The sequence below is a fragment of the Colobus angolensis genome, unplaced genomic scaffold, assembly GCF_000951035.1.
Source record: "Colobus angolensis palliatus isolate OR3802 unplaced genomic scaffold, Cang.pa_1.0 Scaffold50, whole genome shotgun sequence".
Classification (NCBI taxonomy): Eukaryota; Metazoa; Chordata; class Mammalia; order Primates; family Cercopithecidae; genus Colobus; species Colobus angolensis.
The window spans coordinates 5056191-5079487 of record NW_012118488.1 but is presented as its reverse complement, the minus strand read 5'-3'; the positions used below and the strand labels follow the sequence as shown (position 1 = coordinate 5079487).

The 23297-nt window shown below is 40.3% G+C and overlaps 1 protein-coding gene across 7 annotated transcripts in view; it reads left to right on the top strand.

The window, feature by feature from the left end:
• The window catches only part of SPAG9 (sperm associated antigen 9), a 185382-nt gene extending 163522 nt beyond the window's left edge, over window positions 1–21860 (top strand). For 4 of the 7 annotated variants that reach the window (XM_011959982.1, XM_011959981.1, XM_011959979.1 and 1 more), the window contains 6 exons: window positions 844–992; window positions 3820–3991; window positions 6538–6651; window positions 8805–8981; window positions 12903–13052; window positions 17644–18405. In XM_011959982.1, the coding sequence (XP_011815372.1) occupies window positions 844–992; window positions 3820–3991; window positions 6538–6651; window positions 8805–8981; window positions 12903–13052; window positions 17644–17759 (878 nt within the window). In that variant the 3' untranslated portion in view covers window positions 17760–18405. Of the gene's footprint in view, window positions 1–843; window positions 993–3819; window positions 3992–6537; window positions 6652–7842; window positions 7882–8804; window positions 8982–12902; window positions 13053–17643 lie in introns of all 7 variants that reach the window. The other 3 variants (XM_011959980.1, XM_011959978.1, XM_011959983.1) reach the window with 2 other exon arrangements.
• Window positions 21861–23297: the final 1437 nt, after the last annotated feature.

The following is a 23297-nucleotide window of genomic DNA, read 5'->3' as shown; positions in this document are numbered from 1 at the left end:
GGCTGATTTTTTGTATTTTTTAGTAGAGACAGGGTTTCACCGTGTTAGCCAGGATGGTCTCAATCTCCTGACCTTGTGATCTGCCCGCCTCATCCTCCCAAAGTGCTGGGATTACAGGCTTGAGCCACTGCGCCCGGCCAGATACTTGGTTTTGAAAAGAGAAGACATAGGGCTGTAACGAAGAAGTTTGAACTGGATTTATTCTTTTGTTTCCACTCTGCAAAACTGCAGACGAATGGGTGATTACACATAAAAAGACAGACTTTAGCTACGTGTGGGTAGTATTTTTCAATTAAAGCTGTCTGAAAATGGAATGGCTGCTTTGTGAGGCAGTGTGCTCACAAAAGCTAACGACGCAAAGCAAGGTTCTGGTGACTGGTTCTCCTTCATATTTCTATTATCACTGAAAATGTAGTATGCATAATTCCTAAAGTGTTAGCGATGAGTTGCCCTCAACTTCTACCCAAGAAAATACATCAAAATGTACGTGAGTGAGAGACATTATTCCCAAAATAACCTTAAGTCCATTCTAATTTTAAATATATTATGATAAACAGGTAACTTGTAACTGATTTATCATCACATCCCTGCTTTTATGAGCGTGTTTTAAAGGGGGTCTGAGTACTGGGTGGCAGTTTGAAGCAGATGGTCTTTGAGGGTCTCTTCCAACTTCGCAGCTTATGGAATAAAAGAACCCAAGCTGCAAATAAAAGGTATACTTAGTACATGGGACTTTGGGTGCTTCCTCAATAACTTTAATTATACAACAAATACAATGTTTCTTGTGTTGAAATTGAGTAACAGTTGGTATGCATTTACTATAACCTTTTATTTCTTTTAAAGATGGGCAGTGGGATTTGTCAAACTATCACCTCTTAGACCTTGGACGGCCTCATCATTCCATCCGTTGCATGACTGTGGTACATGACAAAGTCTGGTGTGGCTATAGGAACAAAATCTATGTGGTGCAGCCAAAGGCCATGAAAATAGAGGCAAGTTATTAGCCTATGTTTTCTATATTTATTGAATTTGTATTATCCGAAGACTATTAGACTATAATTACTTTCAGCTTCTTTAGAAATTGTTTCTGGATCTGTGTGTTTTAGGGCACTTGAGTAATGTATTTGAATATCTTAAGCTTTCTGTGTTACTTAACTCTCTTGCCACTTTTGACTGTGAGGGTAGGAAGTGGCTTTTTTAAAAAGGAAAGAGGATTTATACATGAATGTTTAAATGTGTGTCTGTGTATGTATCCAGAGATATGTATGTGTTTTTGTTTGAATACATGGTTCTTGATACGTTTAGTTATATGAGGATTGTTTGAGAAGAGGATTCCTGTCTGTCCTCCCCATGTGTAATCCAGGCACATCCGTATATGTGTCCCAGGTGAAATAACATTGCACTGGGAATTTGTTCTAAAAATGAAAACCTCCTAACCTCCTAGCATTGATTTCTTTTTTAGTTTTTTTTTTTTTTCTGAGACAGAGTCTTGCTCTGTCACCCAGGCTGGAGTGCGGTGGCACGTTCTCGGCTCACTGCAATCTCCACCTCCCAGGTTCAAGCAATTCTCTTGCCTCAGCCTCCAAAGTAGCTGGGATTACAGGCGCCTGCCACCACACCCGGCTAATTTTTAAAATATTTTTATTAGAGATGGGGTTTCACCATGTTGGCCAGGCTAGTCTCGAACTCCCAACCTCGTGATCGGCCTGTCTTGGCCTCCCAAAGTGCTGGGATTACAGGCATGAGCCACCGCATCTGGCCTAGCATTGTTTTCTTACAGTTTTTTTTTTTTTTTTTTGGCCACATACATAAATGCATTCTAATTGTTTAGGAAAAAAAAAACAACATACAGGAAATTTTAAGGTGAAAGCTCTCCTTTACCCTCCCCCAAATCACATTTCTTTTCCTGGAAGTCTCAAAGTTAACCATTTGGTGTTTGTTTTTTTAATATCAATTCTGTCTGTCTATATTTATCTATCTATATATCTGTTTATATCTATCTAGTTAGCTAGCTATCTGGCTATCTATCCATCTATCCATCTATCAATCCATCCATCCCTCCATCCCTCCACACACAAGTTGAGTATCCCTTTTGTTTTTGGGAGATGGAGTCTTGCTCTGTTGCCTGGGCTGGAGTGCAGTGGCCGGATCTCGGCTCACTGCAAGCTCCGCCTCCCGGGTTTATGCCATTCTCCTGCGTCAGCCTCCCGAGTAGCTGGGACTACAGGTGCCTGCCACCTCGCCCAGCTAGTTTTTTTGTATTTTTTAGTAGAGACGGGGTTTCACCGTATTAGCCAGGATGGTCTCGATCTCCTGACCTCGTGATCCGCCCGTCTCGGCCTCCCAAAGTGCTGGGATTACAGGCTTGAGCCACCGTGCCCGGCCAGAGTATCCCTTATTCAAAATGCTTGAGACCAAAAGTGTTTCACATTTTGGATTATTTTCAGATTTTGGAATATTTGCATATACATAAATAATGAAATATCTTGGGCATGGAACCCAAAGTCTAAACATAAAATTTATTTATGTTTCCCGTATACTTTATAACAGTGAAAAATATGATATACCATTAGTGCAGTAGAAAAAATACTGTGTTCAGGGTGTCTTATGGTATCATATCAGCACTTAAACACTTCAGGTTTTAAAGCATTTCAGATTTCAGATTTTTGGATTGGGAATGCTCAGCCTATTCCTCACACACATACACAGCAGTGTGGGTTCCTTGTAGTTTAATTATATTTTGGTATTTTTGTTTGTTTGTTTTGAAACAAGGTCTCACTCTGTCACCCAGGATAGAGTGCAGGGGCACAATCATAACTTGCTGCAGCCTCAAACTCCTGGGTTCTAGCAAGCCTCCTGCCTCAGCCTCCCAAGTAGCTGAGATCACAGGCACATGCCATTACACCTGGCTAATTTTTCTTTAATTTTTTTGTAGAGACGGGGTCTTGCTATGTTGCCCGGACTGATCTCAAACTCCTGGGCTCAAGCAGTCCTCCCACCTCAGCCTCCCATGTAGCTGGGAATACAGGCTTGTACCACTATGCCCAGGAGTTGGGGTGTCACCATGTTGCCCAGGCTGATCTCAAACTCCTGGACTCAAAAGATCCTCCCATCTCGGCCTCCCAAAGTGCTGGGATTACAGGTGTGAGCCATCAGCACCCAGCCTGATTAATTATAATTGTGATCTTACTTCAACACAGGGGCTCTGCAACAACACAAAATCTGGAGATAAAATCTTTCTGTTAGGCCAGGTGCGGTGGCTCACGCTTGTAATCCCAGCACTTTGGAAGGCTGAGGTGGGCAGATCAGTTGAGGTCAGGAGTTTGAGACCAGCCTGGCCAACATGGTGAAAGCCTGCTCTACTAAAAATATAAAAATCAGCCCGGCATGGTGGTGTGCGCCTGTAATCCCACTACTCAGGAGGCTGAGGAAGGAGAAGTGCCTGAACCCAGGAAGGGGAGGTTGCAGTGAGCCGAGATTGCGCCATTGCACTCCAGCCTGGGCGACAAGAGCAAAGACTCTGTCTCAAAAATAAAAAAATTTAAAAAATCTTTCTGTTGAACACTGTTACATAGTGTGGATGTGCTAGTATTGCTGTGTGATATCCTATATAGTGCTCAAGTCCAATATCCTGTTCTTAGTTCTTTATTTTGTTTTGCATTCTAGGACGAAAACAATTGTGTATATGAGTAATCATGTTTAATATACAGTATTTGGGCTTCTCTTTCAATAGTCTGCTAACTTGTGCAAATTAGCACAGTTTTAAATATGAAATCCTATGTAGCAAAAGTAACTTTGTGATTGGACAATCTCTCCTAGAAATCTTTTGATGCACATCCCAGGAAGGAGAGCCAAGTACGACAGCTTGCGTGGGTGGGGGATGGCGTGTGGGTCTCCATTCGCTTGGATTCTACGCTTCGTCTCTATCATGCACACACTTATCAACATCTACAGGATGTGGACATTGAGCCTTATGTAAGCAAAATGTTAGGTAAGCTTCCAACATGTTTTATCTTTACCAATCAAAGAGGGTGTTTTATTTTATTTTCTCTCTCTCTCTCTCTCTCTCTCTGTCTCGCTATTGAAATGGGGTCTTGCGTTGTTGCCCAGGATGGAGTGCAGTGGCTATGCATAGGTGCAGTCATAGCACACTATAGCCTTGGACTCTTGGGCTCAAGCAATCCTCTCACCTCAGCCTCCGTAGTAGCTGGGACTGTAGGTAGGCACATGCCACCTCACCCAGTCCTTGTTTTTATTTTTAAATAGTCTAAAATGCTGGGTAGAACCAATGAATTAAGTTACCTCAGGAATAGTGAACTTTTATCACTGAAAGTGTCAGACAGATGTTTCAGTCTGCCTTGTTTTTTTGTTTTTTGTTTTTTTCTTTTCTTTTTTTCAAGACAGGATCTCACTCTATCACCTAGGCTGGCGTGCAGTGGCACCATCACAGCTCACTGCAGCCTTGGCTTCCTGGGCTCAAGTGATCTTCCCACCTCAGCCTCCCCAGTAGCTGGACAGGCCTGCACCATCGTGCCTGGCTACTTTAAACTCCAGTTGTTGCCCAGGCTGGCCTTAAACTACAGGGCTCAAGTGATTGGCCCACCTCAGCCTCCCAAAGTGCTGGCGTTACAGGCATGAGCCAGTGCACCTGGCCCCTTATTGTTCTTGACGGAAAGTTGGGATCATTTTGGACTCCTCCCCTCTTATTTCCCATATCTAATCTGTCACTGGGAACGCTCAAGTCTGCCTCTAAAACTGTATTAGATCAGTTATTTCTTTGTCTCTACCACTATCCTTTTACCCCCAGGCCTCCTAACTGGGCTCCCTGTTGCCACTCCAGTCTGTTCTCTGCCTAGTAACCAAGGTGCAGATATTACCTTGACATACGTCCACTGTTGCTTTGAGATGAAGTGACATGACCAGGAGACCTTACATGTTCTCAAACACTCTCCTTGCTCACACCGACCCACAGCTCAACAAGCTCCTTCCCATTTCAGGGTCCTCACATGTGCTGCTGTATCATCTACCTGGGAAGTTCTTCTTGGTTCCTGTTTTCTTACATAGCTTTCAGGTCATAGCCTACCTGTCATATTCAAGAAAGACCTTCATTTAGATCCTGTCATACTTTGTCTTCATGGGCTTGTCATTATTGTGATTGCACCAGTGTTATGTGATTCTTGTTTATAATGTCTCCCCTACAGACCGTAAGCCCCATGAAGATCAGGGGCCATCATTGTCTTGTTCCCTGCTCTATCTTGAGCACCAGATCCAGTGCTATAATGATTATTAGGAATGTCATAAAGGATTCCTTTCATGAAAAATGATTGAACTGGACCAGCGATTTTCAACCGTTTAGAGTTACTGCCCTCAGAAAACCTTATTTCTAGCTATGTACCTTCTCCCTAAAATGTATACACATACGCAAACATCAGCTAATTTCAGGGACATACTTTGACTGGAGGTTAAAGGTCCTAGGTTAGGCTGAATGGTAATTAAGCCTCCTTCTAACTCTGTAGTTCAGCGATCATGCTCTCAGTTCTTATAAGTAGAACTTATGAGTACTAATGTTGTCTTTCTTAAATGTATTACCTGTTCAATAAATTTGCCTTTCAAGTCACTGAAAATAAGATCATAAGATAAACTGTAAAAATTAACTTGAAATACAAAAATGCATTTATTCTCCCTAAATTATTTGTGTATAATACTTAAAATTTTTTAACTGCGTTAGAGCCTAAATATATAAATGAGGGGAAAAGTATAGATTTTGTTTACAAAGATTTTTATCTATGCAAATAAACTTAAGGGAAACCAGAACTTTTTCAGCTTATGAGATCAAAGGACACTTGATTTCTCTGGGTTCGTTTGTTTTTAGAGACAAAGTCTTGCTCTGTTGCACAGGCTGGAGTGCAGTGGTGGGATCACAGTTCACAGAGCCTCAAACGCCTGGGCTTCAGTGACCCTCCCACCTCAGCCTCCCACATAGCTGGGACTACAGGCATGTGCCACCATGCCTGGCTAGTTTTTGTACTTTTTTTAGAGATCAGGTCTCAGTATGTTGCTCAGGTTGGTCTCAAACTCCTGGGATCAAGTAGTCATCCCACCTTGACCTCTGAAATGCTAGAATTTACAGACGTGATCCACCGTGCCCTGCCAGTTTCACTGTTTTCTATTGGGGTTTTTTGTTCTGTGTGTTGGTTTGGTTTTACAGTCCCTGAGGAAATCCTGTGTCACAGTTCCTGATGTACCCTATTTCCTATGTACTTTTCTTCTAACTGATAATGTTACATTACCCACTTTTACGCTTTTCTTTTTCCATTAACCCTGAATTGTCAGACAGTAAGCCCCAGTAAGAGCTTACTTTGATATGAGCCTTCAGGAAACATCCATCTAGCTCTAGTCACATTTCCTCTGTGTTGTATCAATCCTGCTACTACTTCTTCCTTTTTTTTTTGTAATCCTGCTACTTCTAAGGAACTTGGAATGTAACACGCTGTCTGCTTTAGTTTCTCAATAAAGTGTTCTCTCCTTTCTTTACAGGTACAGGAAAACTGGGCTTCTCTTTTGTGAGAATCACAGCTCTTATGGTGTCTTGTAATCGTTTGTGGGTGGGGACAGGAAATGGTGTCATTATCTCCATCCCACTGACAGAAAGTAAGTATATTTTTAGATAACTGCCGTGGGTCGAATAGGAGAATTAGAGGAAATAGTTATGTCTGGAATTCAAATCTGTGTTAGCTCAGAAAATCAGTGATGGCAAAGATCTAGCTATTGTTACCTCACTCAATGAAACTTACAAATTCTAGGAAAATAAGTTTTCATGTATCAAGACTAGTAGTCATAATTAAAGGTTTTTCCTTGTGAAAACGTTTTCACAGTTCAGGAATCACGGTCCTATTTCATCTTTGAAATAAAAGTTAAAGTCCGTTTCTCTTAAGCCTTGTTATACCGTTGTCCAAAAATACTACCTAGCATCCATCCTAGTTTTTCATATCTCCTTAGCAGGTAGTTTGTCTTATTCGAAGTTTAAAAAAAGTTGTGGAAGAAGTTTCTCAGGAGTTCAGCAAGCCTTTCCATCTATCTTCTATTTTAAAAGAATGTGATTTATTGTTTTTATGAGTAAAATATACCTTGTGTGTTTCTCATACGATGTTCCATTACATTAATCATCCATTAAGTAAATGTTTTTGTGTTGCAAAATTCATGGCAGCGAATGGTTTAAAAGCAAATACTGTAAGTCTATAAAATACATTAATAAATATACACTTCAGAGTCACCCTTTTTTCAGGCCAGAGGAGGGAGAAAGACTAGAAGGTATTTCAGAAGTCTTTAAAAGAACCCAAGGTTTCAGTCCCAACTGTCTTTTCTGCAGTTACTTATAAATCATATTTAGACCTCTCCTTATATCCTAAGAAATTCCAGGATCCCCTAGAGTTCATTTCAGTTCTTTGTAAGAGTTTCATTTTAGCATAGTTACTGGAACAGGATTTCTTTTTAAAAACACAGAGAGAGAAATAAAGGAGAAATGTTAGCATTTAGGAAATGCTACACATTGAGTTCTTAGTGTTTTGATTCAGATTCACTAAAATTGCTTTATTATTAAAAAAAAAGAAACCAAAACTACCATAAATCAGATTTTCCTTTTTGAGCAGAGATTCTATAGAAGGCTTGGGAAGAACTTTATGTATTACTTGGTATTATGCCAAGTGGGATCTTGTTATTTTCGTTAGAGGCTTTGAGTGCCAGTTTTGCCAGATAGAAGACGCTGAGAGTGGTGGCTCACAGTAATTCTCTCCTCCCTGTCGTGCACCTCTCCATGTCCCCTTTCCTCCTTTCTCACTTTAGCTGTAATCCTCCACCAGGGACGTTTACTGGGGCTGAGGGGTAAGTGCAGATCCTGAACCAAGCTCTTCCTCCTGGCTTCTAATAGCCACTGTAAGGCTGTTACCACTCCTCTAGAATACCCTCTTGAATGTTCCTAAATGTCATCCACTTGCAGTCACTGCATTGCAGCAGGTGTCTTTTTTTTTTTTTTTTTTAATGTTTGTTACATGGCCACCAAACTGCTCAGCAGCTTAGTCTATTTATCATCTTTTGTTGCAGCTGAACTTTCTTTCAGACTTTGTTTTCCTTCCAGTATAAACATGAAACATCTCTTAAAGCTGTCATTAATTTACATCGTTTACTCTTGTTACCGATCATATTTCTTTCATTTACTTACTTGCCCATGGAATGGGGATGTTTTGTGAGTCTGGTCTTTTATAGTAACGCAGCACACCATCAGTCTGATACCAATAAAAGCTGCTCTGTTGTAGTGGCTGGATTCTTGTAAGCACAGCTTTTTACCACCCCCCTCAAGGGAAATATTCTTACTGTGAGGAAGAAAAATCAGAAGATAAACTATAAAGAAAGACTTTATTTGAAAATATACCCATTTACTTTAAACTGTATAATGTTTAGTTTTCTAACATGAGCATTAAAAACAAAACAAGAAACAACTAAGATTCAAATTTGTTTTCTTGTTTTTAACTAAAATTACCTTTTAAATGAATAGATGTGTTTAAAAAATAAGCTTACTTATTGCTAGACTGGCAAAATCCCCTACTCCATTTACTGAGGTACTTAAAAATAACTAGCATGCTGTATCCCTTTTTTTCCCAGCTTTGTCTTGAATTGGCATTGCCATCCTTGTTTTATCTCAACTGGCTGTAGCTTTTAGATAATATCATAAGGATTAACCAGTAACCTCTTACATCCATTACTATTTTCTAGGGGAAAATATTTGGTATTTGGTTTTTCTGTTGCAGCAAATAAAACCTCAGGTGTAACGGGAAATCGTCCTGGAAGTGTAATCCGCGTATATGGTGATGAAAACAGCGATAAAGTGACTCCAGGGACATTTATACCCTATTGTTCAATGGCACATGCTCAGCTTTGCTTCCATGGGCACCGGGATGCTGTGAAATTCTTTGTGGCAGTCCCAGGTATGTTAGATTATTCTGTTGAGATGTTTCATGTAATTGTCTCTCTTCTGTCATCTCTTGGTTCCACTACCTAATAGTCTAGGGCTAATTACTCGAATTGCAGGTAATTTCAATATATACGAAGGAAGTTCTGCAATGGAGGTGTGAGTAAGGTGGTATACTTGAATGAAGTTATTCTGGAATATCTCTCCCACCCCCAAAAACAAATTTATTGATTTTTCTTTAGGAGACTTGCTTACTTTTGAAAAGCAGTAGTATTATTTTATCATCGTGGATTGCCAAAAATGGTCTTGACCTAATAAGAGAAATCACTAGAAAGAAGCTTCTATCATCAAGGCTGCATGGAGGAACAGAGAATGCACTCTGGTACCTTTAGCAGCTTAACAGTAAAAACCAGTGGACTAGGAGGCCTGGGGGTCTGGGCCTTGTGTCTCTGCCACTAACCTCGAGCAAGTCACTTAACCTCAGAGACTCATTTCCTCACTCCTAGGTGGATGTGATTAACATCTGCTCTGCCTGCTTCATTTGTTATGAAAATTAATGAAAATGCTACTGGGAGCTACAAAGCACTACCCAGACAAAAGGTGGTAGTGATGATGTCCAGTGAAAAATGAAAAATTATCCATTGACAATACTAAAGTGATGTTACTGACCATCTGTAAACAGGACCCATGTTTTGAATTCTTTTTTTTCCCCATAAGAGGCAAGTTTAGGAGCTAGGCAAAGTTCAAATCTGACTTTGCCCTACCACGTAACTGTGTGATGTAGAAATAGCAGTGTCTTAGTATATTAGTCAGGGTTCTCCAGAGAAACAGAACCAGTAGGATACGTGCGGATGTGCGTGTGAAGAGAGAGACATCCTAAGAAATTGGGCCACACAATTGTGGGGACTGGCAGGTCTGAAATCTGCAGGGCAGACTGGCAGGCTGGAGACCCCGGGAAGAGTGGATATTGCAGTCCAAATCTGAAAGCAGTCTGGAGGCAACATTTCTCTTTCTTTGGGATCCCTCAGTCTTTTTCTCCTAAGGCTTTCAACTGGTTAGATGAGGCCCACCCACACTGTGGTGCATAATCAGCTTTACTCAAAGTCTGTTGTTTTAAATGTTAATCACATCTAAAAAAGACTCACAATGATATCTAGACTGGTGTTTGACCAAATATCTGGGTACCGAGCTAACAAGTCAAATTACTCATCATACTTATTTTCCCAAGGGTCTTCCAAAGAGTAAATGATTATATGTACATGGGGCAAGGGCTGGCATATGGTACCTTAAGCAATTATTCAGTTATTCTTAACAACAGTGATAATGAGCTTTCTGAAACCTCATTTGTACATTTTATATATATGTATAGTCATTTGCTTCCTAGAAATGGGATTGCTGGTAACAGTGTTTCTCTTGCTTAAAAAAAAAAAAAAAATGAAATATCACAGAGTCCCCTTTAAATCTCCTTTGTATCCCTCTCTAATCCCATTCTCCTCTCCTTTTCCTCTCCATTGGTAACCACTATCTTGAAGTTGATGCATATCCTCTTGCCCATGTTTTTGTATTTTTATTATGTTTGAATGTATTTATAAACAAAGTATGATTGTTTTGTGGTTTTGGACTTTACATGTTAAACGTTGTGCTTCATATGTATGCTTCTACAACTTGCTTCTCATTTTTTGAGATTTATTAATGTTCATATGTAAAAATCTAGTTTATTCATTTAAATGATATTCTTATATCCGCATAAAAGTGCTACATTTTATTCATTCTTCTGTTGGTGGACCTCTAGGCTTCTTCCCTTTCTTTTTTCACTATTAAAAACAGTACCGAAGCGGACCTTCTTGTGTGCATGTGCAAGAATTTTCTGTTGGATATAAATCCAAAAGTGGAATTAGCAACATGGTTATTGTGAGGCCAGCTGGCCCTAAAAATTAAACCATTCTGGTTGGCCTTATCAGTAATACCACTGTGCTCTTGCTTCTGTGGCAGAGCTAACTCGTCTACCAACAGAAGTCATTTCTGCAGTGCTTGATTTCTTCCAAAGTATAATTGAGTAATGTATGAATGAATCCCTGTGGTGATACATCAGACCATCCTATCCACTTCCAACATACATTAATTTTGTTACAGTGTGTCGCATTAATGACTGTCCACCTAGCTCCTGGAGGCACTGTCTGTATAGTTTGACCAAAGGACAGCAGATTCTGACAAGGAAAAAAATCCCACAATTAAATCTTGCTAAGAGGGATGGCTTAGAGATTGCTCATTTGTTCATAGTGTGAATGGTAAAGGTTTCTCTCTTTCTACTATTTCACACTCAAGGATTCTACCTTAGACCTTAAGCTTTAGAACAAACAGCACATTTACTAGTAATTGTGTTTGCATAATCTAAAGTAAAAATAACCTGTACATTCCTTAAATATGAGAGGAAAGCCATAGATTTGAAATAAATTTAAATGTTAATGATGACAATGCAAACTCATAGGGCTTAAGGTGAAGACTTTTCTCAGTCTCTGACACAAATAAGCACATTCCTTTTCAAGGGAGAGACTTTTTCCACTGTCTTTCAGATCAAAAGATATAGACTATAATAGTTTGCAGCAGGTAGGCTGCGTGTGGTGGCTCACACCTGTAATTCCACAACTTGGAAGTCAAGGCAAGAGGATCACTTGAGCCCAGGAGTTTGAGACCAGCCTGGGCAAATATAGAAAGACTTTATTAAAAATTTTTAAGAGACCGGGCATGGTGGCTCATGCCTGTAATCCCAGTACTTTGGGAGGCCTAGGTGGGTGGATCACTTGAGGCCAGGAGTTTGAGAACAGCCTGACCAACATGGTGAAACCCCATGTCTACTAAAATACAAGAATTAGCCAGGCGTGGTGGCGGGCACCTGTAATCGCAACTACTCGGGAGACTGAGGCAAGAGAATCGCTTGAACCCCAGAGGCAGAGGTTGCAGTGAGCTGAGATCGCGCCATTGCACTCCAACCTGGGCAACAAGAGCAAAACTCTGTCTCAAAAAAATAATAATAAAATAGTTTGAGCAGGTGCAGTGGCTCACGTCTGTAATTCCAACACTTTGGGAGGCTGAGGCAGGCAGATCATGAGGTCTGGAGATCTAGACCATCCTGGCTAACACAGTGAAACTCTGTCTCTACTGAAAATACAAAAAATTAGCTGGGCGTAGTGGCACGCGCTTATAGTCCCAGCCACTCAGGATCTGAGGCAGGAGAATCGCTTGAACCCGGGAGGCAGAGGTTGCAGTGAGCCAAGATCATTCCACTGCACTCCAGCCTGAGCAACAAAGCGAGACTCCGTCTCAAAAAAAAAAAAAAAGTAGTTTGAAGCAGGCAGCTAAGACCCACCTTGCCGTGCATATATCTCATACTGGTTTTGGGGTCTGTTCCTGCTTTGTTACAAAATTGCTTTACTTAGATTTTCAAATTGGTTTTTTGTTTGTTTGTTTATTTATTTTTTAGAGACAAGGTCTTGCTCTGTCGCCCAGGCTGGAGTACAGTGGCACATGACAGCTCACTGCAAAATTGAACTCCTGGGCTCAAGTGATCTTTCTGCCTTAACCTCCCAAGAAGCCAGGACTACAGACGCACACCACCATACCCAGCTAACTCTTTTTGTAGAGATGAGGCCTTACTGTATTTGCCAGGCTGGTCCCAATCTCCTGGCCTGAAGTGATTCTCCCACTTTGGCCTCTCAAAGGCATGAGCCACCATGCCCAGCCTCAAATTGGGTTCTTAAAATCTTCATATAAATGTTTTCTGATCATGGATAGCCTTCTAGCTTCCCCAGTATTTGGTTATTAGAATATATTTACCTTTTTGTTTAACTCTAAAAATATTTAAAAAAAAAAAAAGAAAAGAAAAACCAGCCTCCCTTCTGTGATAAGTAATATTCACTTTTGTTTCTGTATAAAACAGGTCAAGTCATCAGCCCACAAAGTAGCAGTAGTGGCACGGATCTGACAGGTGACAAAGCAGGGCCATCTGCACAGGAGCCTGGTAGTCAGACACCCTTGAAGTCTATGCTTGTCATCAGTGGAGGAGAGGGCTACATCGACTTCCGAATGGGTACGTCATTGGTTCTGGGAGCTCAGTGTGCACTGTGTGCTATGACTTGGGTTTACTCCCAAAGTAAATAAGAAACCACTCTGATAATAATTCATAAAAGGTTCTCTTCTAGCTCTTTACATAGGAAAGAATTTCGTGTTTTTTGTTTTTTTCTTTTTGGTATTTCTTCTTTTTTTTTTATTTGAGATGAAGTCTCATGCTTTCACCCAGGCTGGAGTGCAGTGGCATGATCTCAGCTCACTGCAATCTCTGCCTCGAGGTTCAAGTGATTCTCCTGCCTCAGCCTCCCAGGTAGCCGGAATTACAGACGTGCACCACCACACTCGGATAGTTTTTGTATTTTTAGTAGAGATGAGGTTTCACCATGTTGGCCAGGCTAGTCTCAAACTCCTGACCTCAAGTAATCCACCCTCCTCGGCCTCCCAGCTGGGATTACAGGCCTGAGCCACCGCACCCGGCCCTTGGTATTTCTTTTCATACCAAAATGTATTGTTTGAAAGGAGCATTAGAAATAGCAGGATGTGGTCAATGTGAAGTTTTATGTGAAAAGCATAAGATTTAGGGTCAGAAGGCCTTGGACAAGTCATTCAACCTCCTAGAGCCTCGGTTTTCTAACTGGCAAAATGGAGAAATAAAAATATTTCTTAAAGTGTTGTTTGTGTCAAAACAACTTCATTTGTTCATTTTCTTAACAACAAACATGTTATTATATTATTATATATTATATTAAACATATAGTGCTCAATTGAGCACCTACTGTGTACCTATCAGTCTTAAACTGGAGATGCAGAAACAAATCAGACAAAGCCTTCATCTAATAGATTATAGAACAGTGCAGAGATAGAGACATGTTAATAAATTAAAATGTTACTGATGCTCTGGTGGTGAGTAGTCAGTTCTTTCCAAGGGGAGGGAGAGAAGGAAGTCAAGAAATGATGCCTGAAGGGACTCAGCGCTGCACAGTCTTAGCCCAGAGGGTCAGGTTGGGGAATGGGGTGGGGAGGACCAGGGATTGGCACTCCGAGGTAGGAGAGTAGCTTGGCCAAAGGTTTAGAGATATGAAACCATCTTAATGGAAGAAAAGCTATTTTAAAATGACAAGAGCGTGGAGTAGAAGAAAGTATGAATTTCTTCTCAAAAGGGAGGGAGGGACCGGAGTATAGGAGGCCTTTACATATCAGATTAAGAAGGTTGTACTTTATCTTTCTTTTTTTTTTTTGAGGCGGAGTCTCGCTCTGTTGCCCGGCTGGAGTGCAGTGGCCGGATGTCAGCTCACTGCAAGCTCCGCCTCCCGGGTTTAGGCCATTCTCCTCCCTCAGCCTCCCGAGTAGCTGGGACTACAGGCGCCCGCCACCTCGCCCGGCTAGTTTTTTCTATTTTTTAGTAGAGACGGGGTTTCACCGTATTAGCCAGGATGGTCTCGATCTCCTGACCTCGTGATCCGCCCGTCTCGGCCTCCCAAAGTGCTGGGATTACAGGCTTGAGCCACCGCGCCCGGCTACTTTATCTTTCAAGCAAAAGAGAACTATAGGAGCAATGTGATTAGAGTTGTGTGAAGGAGGTTCAAGACTAGACGTAGGGAAATAAGTTGGGAGCAAGTGAATATCCAAGAAAGGTAGTAACAGTGGGAACCGATAAGAAGCATGATGGGAATGTGTGGAAACGGGGAATGGGCCATAGAGCTCAGGACTGTCAACAGGAGAAGCAGGTCTGGAGAGACCAAAAGAGGAGTCCAGTGCTAGTCATGTTGATCTTGAAGAGCGTAGTGGTGATTTAGGTGGGAAATTTCCACTGGGCTTCTGAATATACAGGTCCTCTATCTTAGGAGGGAGGGATTTGGGAGCTGTCTGCGTGGAGTGGTACTAAAAGCCATGAGGGTTGGTGAGTTCACCCAGGGAGTTAAAAGAAAAGGTTCCAGTGGCGAAACCCAGTCTCTAATAAAAATACAAAAATTAGCCGAGCGTGATGCTGTGTACCTGTAATCCCAGCTATTCAGGAGGCTGAGACAGGAGAATCACTTGAACCCCAAAAAAAGAAAAGAAAGAAAAAGGAAAGGTTCCAGGATAGAACCCTGATTTCATACTCCATTTAAAGATCATTAGAGCTTATGGAGGGATCTGAGAAGGAATGACCAGAGATGTACAAAGAAAACATGGAGAATTGATGCTCATGAAAGAGTAGTGCTTTGTAAATTGTAAGACACTGTACCAATATGTTTGTTTATTTGTTATAATTTTTCTTTTTTGAGACAGAGTCTCACACTCTGTCACCCAGGCTGGAGTGCAGTGGCAAGATCTTGGCTCACTGCAACCTCCACCTTCCGGGTTCAAACAATTCTCGTGCCTCAACCTCCCAAGTAGCTGGGATTTCAGGCATGTGCCACCATGCCTGGTTAATTTTTGTATTTTTAGTAGAGATAGGGTTTCACCATGTTGGCCAAGCTGGTCTCAAACTCCTGGCCTCAAACAGTCCACCTGTCTCAGCCTCCCAAAGTGCTGGGATTACATGCGTGAGCCACCACACCCAGCTTATTTGCTATACGTAAACTGATCCCTTGGACTCACCTAAAATCTCAGTGCTTCAAAAAGTTCCCAGACATAAGGCACTAGGTGGTTTGAGAGAATATAATAATGTTGTAGATCAGTAACAAATACTTTAGATATGAATTCTGTAAAGGAATACAAAAAATTAGGGTCATTTAAATGACAATGTGACAAATGTGATTAGTGTCACTAATATCTGATGCAAAAAGTTTGTTGACACTTTTAAAGGGGGAAGTCTGTTAGTGTTAACTTTAGAAATTGATCCCAGGAATGTCAGCAAGAATGGAGTCATTTCAAAGTGTTTTGAGTAATTGACTATTGTTGAATTTCCTTTTATGAGAGGAATTGTTAGGGACTCCACTTGGCTGGGGTGATTTTTGTAATTTGTATTGGAGTGCAGTATGGCATTTGGAACCATATTGAGGAGTTTGTTAATAAAACCTCTATGTGGTTTTTCCATTTCCACTAAAAATTCCTTCCATTTGTGGATCCTGAAAATAGAACAAAAATTGCTTAACCAGGTTTGGCAGTATCTCTCGTTATTTCCAGCCTGAAAAACAGACTTGTCTTTAACATAGGCTAATTTTAATAGTGAATATACTGTTTTAAAAAAATCGAATTTGATCTTTTTTGGGGGTCCATTTCCTTTTCCATTTCCTGTAATATTTTAACAGTGAGAAATTGATTCTAACAGTCCCATATTTTTAATGATTTAAATTTAAAACTTAAGCTGTAGAGACCCTAGCAGACAGGATAATTTTCTTACAAGTAAAATCTTCAAAACAACTCAGAAAGGAAATGCCAACAGCCTTTTGTCTCAGCCAATTAATTTGTTACATAGAAATTTTTTAAATTTAAGAGCCAAACTTAATTTTTTTACCTTCTAACCACCTGGTTATGTTTCATTTCAGAGATGGGATTTTGTCCTGAGTGTTCTCCTCTCTCTAGTTTGATATTGCTGTGAAAAGGCCATTACAGAACTAGTAAGGGAAAGTTTGGCCTGCAGAGAAAAATGCAGATATTTAGGGTTTTTTCTCTTCTGCTGTTTCTAGTCAACAGTATCAATATTTCCTTTTATCCAGCTGAAATTCACATGGGGCACATTACAAAATTCTGTTAGATCAGTGGAATATATCTTTAGATCGTGTGGTGTACATGTTTTTAGGATTCTGCTGAAGAATCCATCCCACTAGACAACTTTTCACTGGGTTGTGCCAAAATAACCCTGCTTTGTGACAACAGATACAATTGACGCAAGCTTGTACCGAGAAGTATCGTATGCCCTGCACTGGGTCTTGTGGAGAGGAGTGTGGTGTACCCCACACTGGGCCTTGGAAGCCAGTGTCTGATCAGGGCACCATGGATCACATTCACTCAACTGCCATGCGGAAGAACCCATATCTTGGCTGCTACTCCAACGTCTTTGTTTCTTCTTTTCCATTATGCACTGTTAATTCATAACCTATCCTAAACTTGAAAATCATTGGAAGAAAAACCCAGTAGCTGATGAATCTGCCATCTGCAGTGCTGCAGGCTGATTATTTTAATTTCCATATGCTTGTATCAATTATCTCCAATTGGAGAATGTTACACCTGTCATTGATAATAAGTGTGAGTTATTTGGGTTTAGTTTGTTTGCTCTGTACCTATGCTCACGCATTTTATAACACAGTTTTTTTTTTCTCGTTTCTTAGTTTGAAATAAATGAGAGTAGACTCTTCATTTTGGATGAACACAGAATTGCCTTCTTAGCTTTCCATATCTGGTACCATCAGTATGCAGACATATTGGGATGGCTTTTCAACATAGTATAGTGAACTCGATTTTATAAATACAGTCTGAAAAATGAATTAACCTTTTCTGAAGTCAAGCAGTGGCTTGGGTGAATATGGGTGAGGATTCTGACTCATAGTATTTCTTTTACTGTTCACTCTCCCATGAAAGTCAGACAAGTTTTGGGCATCTTGTTCATGGACTAATACATCTGACTCACATCGTTCTGTATTTTCTGTGCTCAGCCTAACTTGAGTCTTCATATCATTCACTAGGTGATGAAGGTGGAGAATCAGAACTTCTTGGAGAGGATCTTCCACTTGAACCTTCTGTCACCAAAGCAGAAAGGAGTCACTTGATAGTGTGGCAAGTGATGTATGGCAGTGAGTGAGCCCACAGGAAACAGGTGGAGATGGGGAAGCCGTCTCTTCTGCATGGTTTATTTTCCCTCTACCCTTTTATTTAATGCTCTTTTGTGAGATAAGTTTCACCACATAATGTGTGAGCATTTTTTCCTGTTAACTTTATATTACAAAATCCGTTCTACCATAACAATACAGAGGAGCTAGCTGTTTACTGCACCAGTGTTATAGGGAACTTCAGTGTATTATGAACAAATCAAAGAATGTTTACTTCCTGCAAACTGGTGAATTATAGAAAGCAATCTAGATGTGGTTTACTCTGCCACAGTCTAATATCATTCACTTCATTTGATAGGGTCACTTGTTAGCTGTCACTAATAATGGAATTAATGGGAAACTCTTGCTAAATGAAACTGTGCCATTAAATACAATAGCCGAGTTTTCCCCAGTATATTGTAAAATTGACACACACTAATAGAAGATGGATTATCAGGATTTATCTAAATGTTCCAAGAGGGTTAAAAGCTAACTGTAAATTACTTTAACTTTCACTTTCAAATCTGACAAAGCTTGTTTATATGGTATATAAAACTTTGTTTTCATCAGATTGGGGGGTTTTATATTAAAGAAATTAAGACTACACTATTTAAATAAACGTTTCCTGTTTCTGACTTATTAGAGCTCTAAAGTTTATGAGGCCTACTTCTCTGAATATTCTGATGGGTTTTTTTTTGAGACCAGTCTCATTTTCATACTGACATGTCTGAAAGGTTTATTATTTATAAAGCTTAAAACATACTCTGGGAAGCTTAGAAGATACTTCATCATGGGAGGATTTTTTAAAGGAAATGTGTTTTGTATTTCTTGTACCAGAGGATGGTGATGTTGATTGAGTTTTTTCCATGTGAAAAATGTACTTGTTTGCCAAATGTTCCTAGACTGCTCTTAACCTGTTAATACAACTAAAACTGTAGTGAGATGGAGTCTGGCCTAAGTACAGAATGAGAGATTTAATTAGAAAAGTTATTTTCTTTTGTTCTGTATCAAACTGTAGAACAGCTATATACTTGGTATTTGGTACATGAATAACATTTTAGGTTTTGTTCCCTTTTGAGCTTAAAGGGTTATCTTCAGAACTATGAAGGGGAAGAAGACAAAGCTAACATACCACATAAAGTAAAAGTTGACATTACGTATTTTCATTCACAATGTCCATTAAAAAAAATAGGTTGGGCATGGTGGCTCACACCTGTAATCCCAACACTTTAGGAGGCTTAGGCGGGTGGATTGCTTGAGCCCAGGAGTTCAAGACCAGCCTGGGCAACATGGCGAAACCCTGTCTCTACCCAAAAAAAAAAAAACAAAAGACAAAACAAAATAAGTTAGCTGGATGTGGTGGCACATGCCTGTAGTCCCAGCTACTTGGGAGGCTAAGGTGGGAGGATCACCTGGGTCCAGGAGGTGGAGGTTGCAGTGAGCCTTGATAGCACCACTGCACTCCAGCCTGGGTGATAGAGCAAGACCCTGTCTCAAAGCAGACAAACAAGCAAAAAATAGATTAAAGTCTGGATTTCACTGATTTTCTTGCTTAATAAGTTTTTTAAAACCACAATGCTGCAATTTTTTTCCCTCTCAAGCTTCTTGAAAATGTTGATTTACCCTTTTTTATCTATTACTCTAAGCAAAGCTAAATATAATTTTTTTTTTTTTTTGAGATGGAGTCTGGCTCTGTTGCCCAGGCTGGAGTGCAGTGGCGTGATCTCAGCTCACTGCAACCTCCACCTCCCGGGTTCAAGTAGTTCTCCTGCCTCAGTCTCCCAAGTAGCTGGGATTACAGGTGTGTGCCACCATGTCTAGCGAATTTTTGTATTTTTAGTAGAGACAGGGTTTCACCACATTGGCCAGGCTGGTCTCAAACTCCTGACTTCAGATGATCCACTCGCCTTGGCCTCCCAAAGTGGTTGGATTACAGGTGTGAGCCCCCGCGCCTGGCCGAAGCAAAGCTAAATGTAATTTTAGGTACTGTTTTAACAGTATAAACCTATGGGATAAAGGCCCCCTAATCATCAGAAGGACTACTGAAAAGAAAAAGCAAACGTAGATGTCAAATTGTCTAATTATTCTTAAGTATCACTGATTTTTTTGTTTTCTGAACTATTATACAAAGATGTCTGTAAAAAGTATACCAGTGGCTTTTATGCATATACATGATTAGGCTAGATGGTGAAGTATATGGGATTTCATGAGCCAGAGGAGGCATTTGGATCCATTGGGCCATATGTGACTATAAGCACATTGTGTATACAATAGAATTGTAGCCACTCATGTATTAAAACTGTTTGGTAAAAGCTGTATTAAAAGAATAATTTTTTGCTTGAGCTACTTAGTCACTTTTTTTCAGGGCACCAAAACGTAGGCTACTTTTCCATAGCTTGTTTGCTATGTTTTTATTTCATCTTAAATCTGAGCCATTTTTGGCAGTATCTTTTTAAAAATCATTATTAAACATTTATTGGAAATGTTGTATAGATTCACAAGAAAGAGACACCAAAGTGTTTGGGGATTTTAATCCCAAGAAGTAAACATCCCAGAGTCAGATCCCATTTGCTGTTGTTCAGCCGTGTTTGTATGACTGAATGTAATTTAGGAAATCAGGAGTTAAAGATGAAAAATACAAACATGTAAAATGGTTGTAATTGCTTTTTTTGAACTTACTGGCTTTAACTTAAGTAATATAGCTGTGTAGTTATTTTATCTAAAGATGTCAGATTATCTGTGGCCCTGTTAATTGACTGCAGGGACCAGAGAGAGGACAATAATGCCTGTATAATTTGCTTTAAAGGCTTGTCCTTATGTTTGTAATTTTGGTTAAATATTTTCTACAGATTGCTTCACTTCCCCTTTCCCCCAATAACAAGTTCATATTCTTGTAATATTTACTTTGGTCAACGTGGTAACTTTTGGAAGAAAATGCCAAAATGTAAGCTTCTCACAAGCAGCAAAGGAATGTAACTAACTGCCTGTAGCTACCACATCAAGGGAAAGAAGAGGCTTCTGTACTTTGGGTTGATCTCACCGTACAAAAAAAGAGTGTACCCCTATTGGAAGAAATAAGGGATACTTGAAGGTTTCTTATTTTGTTACACTTGGGTCATGTGCAAGGTTGAACCATATGAAACTGCCAGTGTTCAACCGTTGCTGATCTGCAAAAGCGACAATATCATATGCCTCAACCTAATACTTACTCTTAAATGCGGGTTAAAATCTCTGTGAGGCAAAGGGATAATATTCTCTAGGAACTCACTTTTGAGAGTATTTTTCTCTAACTCATGTGGATCTAAATTTTGAAAATAGGAATGAATCTCCTAATTGCAGCTTGTGGAGAGTGTAAAACATTTTGAGCACAACATGCAGCACATAACTTTTCAGATTGTGTTTGCATAGAAAAGGCTAAAATCAATTCTTTCAGTTACTGTATTGTTCATTTATTGTAAAGGTCTTCCTACATTTGACACTAGATCCTTTAACATAGGCTGCCTTAGTAACAAAATCAAAACAGATGTCTCATAAGATTAACTGTCCTAAAGAACATGTGTCTTGCAAATGCCATGGAACTGAATATTTATTTCCTTGTGAGTATTACGACCGTTACCAAAGGACTCAACCAGATTTGGGGCTGTTAATTGATCATGTTCAGAAAGGGACTCATTTGGTCCCACTTTGTAACATGGGAAGAGTAGAAGAGAGAATTCAATGTGGAAATCATAAATGCTTTTCTAACAGGGTTATGCTATTCTGTAACACTAAATGTCTGTCTTTTCTCTTAAAAGATTAAGTTTTATTAATTTGTCATACATTTCTCAATATTTGAATATATCTTAACCATTTTATGTTCCAAACTCATTTTCTGTCCAAGACATTCTATCAGAATTTTACTTGCCTCTATAATCTGAAAAATGGGTTCTAGAATGTCCCACTTGCTGTCTCTTAGAGGCTGAGCTTCATTTCTATGAGCAAAAAGCTCATTTAGCAATGTAGTTATTTCAGTATTTATTTCTATTATGGAATCCCTGGGGTTCGGAATGTAACTTTGTACATGAAATATATATAAATATGTATATGAACATGTATGAGGTCTAGTGTGTTTTGTTTTGTTTTGTTTTTACCGTTCCTGGGGATCTGAACTTGGTTTTTATTTGCAAGTCCAGTAATCTTCTCCATCACACAGGTCATTCCTGAGGGTCAGGACTGTTGCCATTTGGCACCAGCTGAAGGTGAGCAGTGGGGAACACTCATGCTGGTCGGCTTGGCTCACGTGTTCAGATGAGATTCAAGAATAGACAAGAGGGCTTTGGGGAAATGTGGGATCCCTGAGTAACAGCCCACACATGATACTAAGGCATACTATTTGCCAGATTATTCAAGAATAAGAGGCAGGTTGTAATGTAATTTTAACAACGCAGTGTGCTTATTTGTGATCCACTTGCTTGGGCAAGACTCGGGAAGGAAGAATGATTATAAAACTGATCATGCGGCAGCACAATGTGAATCCAGATTCAGTGCGGTGAGATTTAGTCTCATGCAGTGTTTTGTTTGTGCCTTCAAGAAACGTGGGGTTCTAACGTGATAGTAGAAGTTGCCCCAGTTGGCATGTTAATAGGACCGTTCACTAGATGAAGGCATAGTCATCTGTTCAGTGAGGTTGGATGCCCTAGAATATAATGACTAGCCCAGCTCATTCCTGGTCTTTATAGGACCTTACCCTGCCTGCCCTTTAGTCCCTGGGGAATAGGGCAGGAGCACCAGCCTCATCTCTGGAACAGTAGTCTGCAGTGTCACCCTTGTGGAAGAACTATCTTTCAGACTAGTGGAGAGAGACTGCTTCAGCCCTCGGGCTCTTCCTTAATGAGCACCTGATCCCTCAGATTCGGTGCAGGCATGAAAGCCTGGAGATCACAAGGGGCCTGGACTTAATCTTCAGCAGCAGCCGATGTATTAGGAAAGGATTTATAGTTAGGGGACTTCCCAGAATGCCTTACATATTATAGGGTAATTGATACAGTTTTGCTTTAAACTCGTTTTCTTTAGAAAGACATAGTGGTATGGTGTGAAAGAAGGCTGTATAAGCCAGGCTGTGACCCTAGCAAATCACTTTAACATAGTATCCCAGAGTCCCCCACACAGGGCTGTGGAGTCGGACCCTCCCGTGGGGTCTGGGCCCACGCGTCTGTAAAGTGTCATAGGTAAGTGTGATATGTAGCTGAGGTTGAAGGATGCTACTCTAATGTATTTGGACCTTTGTTTTCTTATGTGTTAAAAGGTAGGGTGGCTTAGTCAAGTAATCTAAAAAAATCCTAGCTCTGACCCTCCCTGGTTCTGTGGCTCTGGCTCTGATTTGCCTGGTTGTTGTCTATACAGGTAAGGACCACTCCTGCTTGTGAGTCCATGGTCACCCAGTCCCTCATGAGGCCCAGAGAGCCGGTGGGTGGGATCGGATTAATTAGAATTTCCAATTTATCAGAATGACACTGGACAAAAGAAGCCAAATAGTTTAGCTCCTTGCTTGT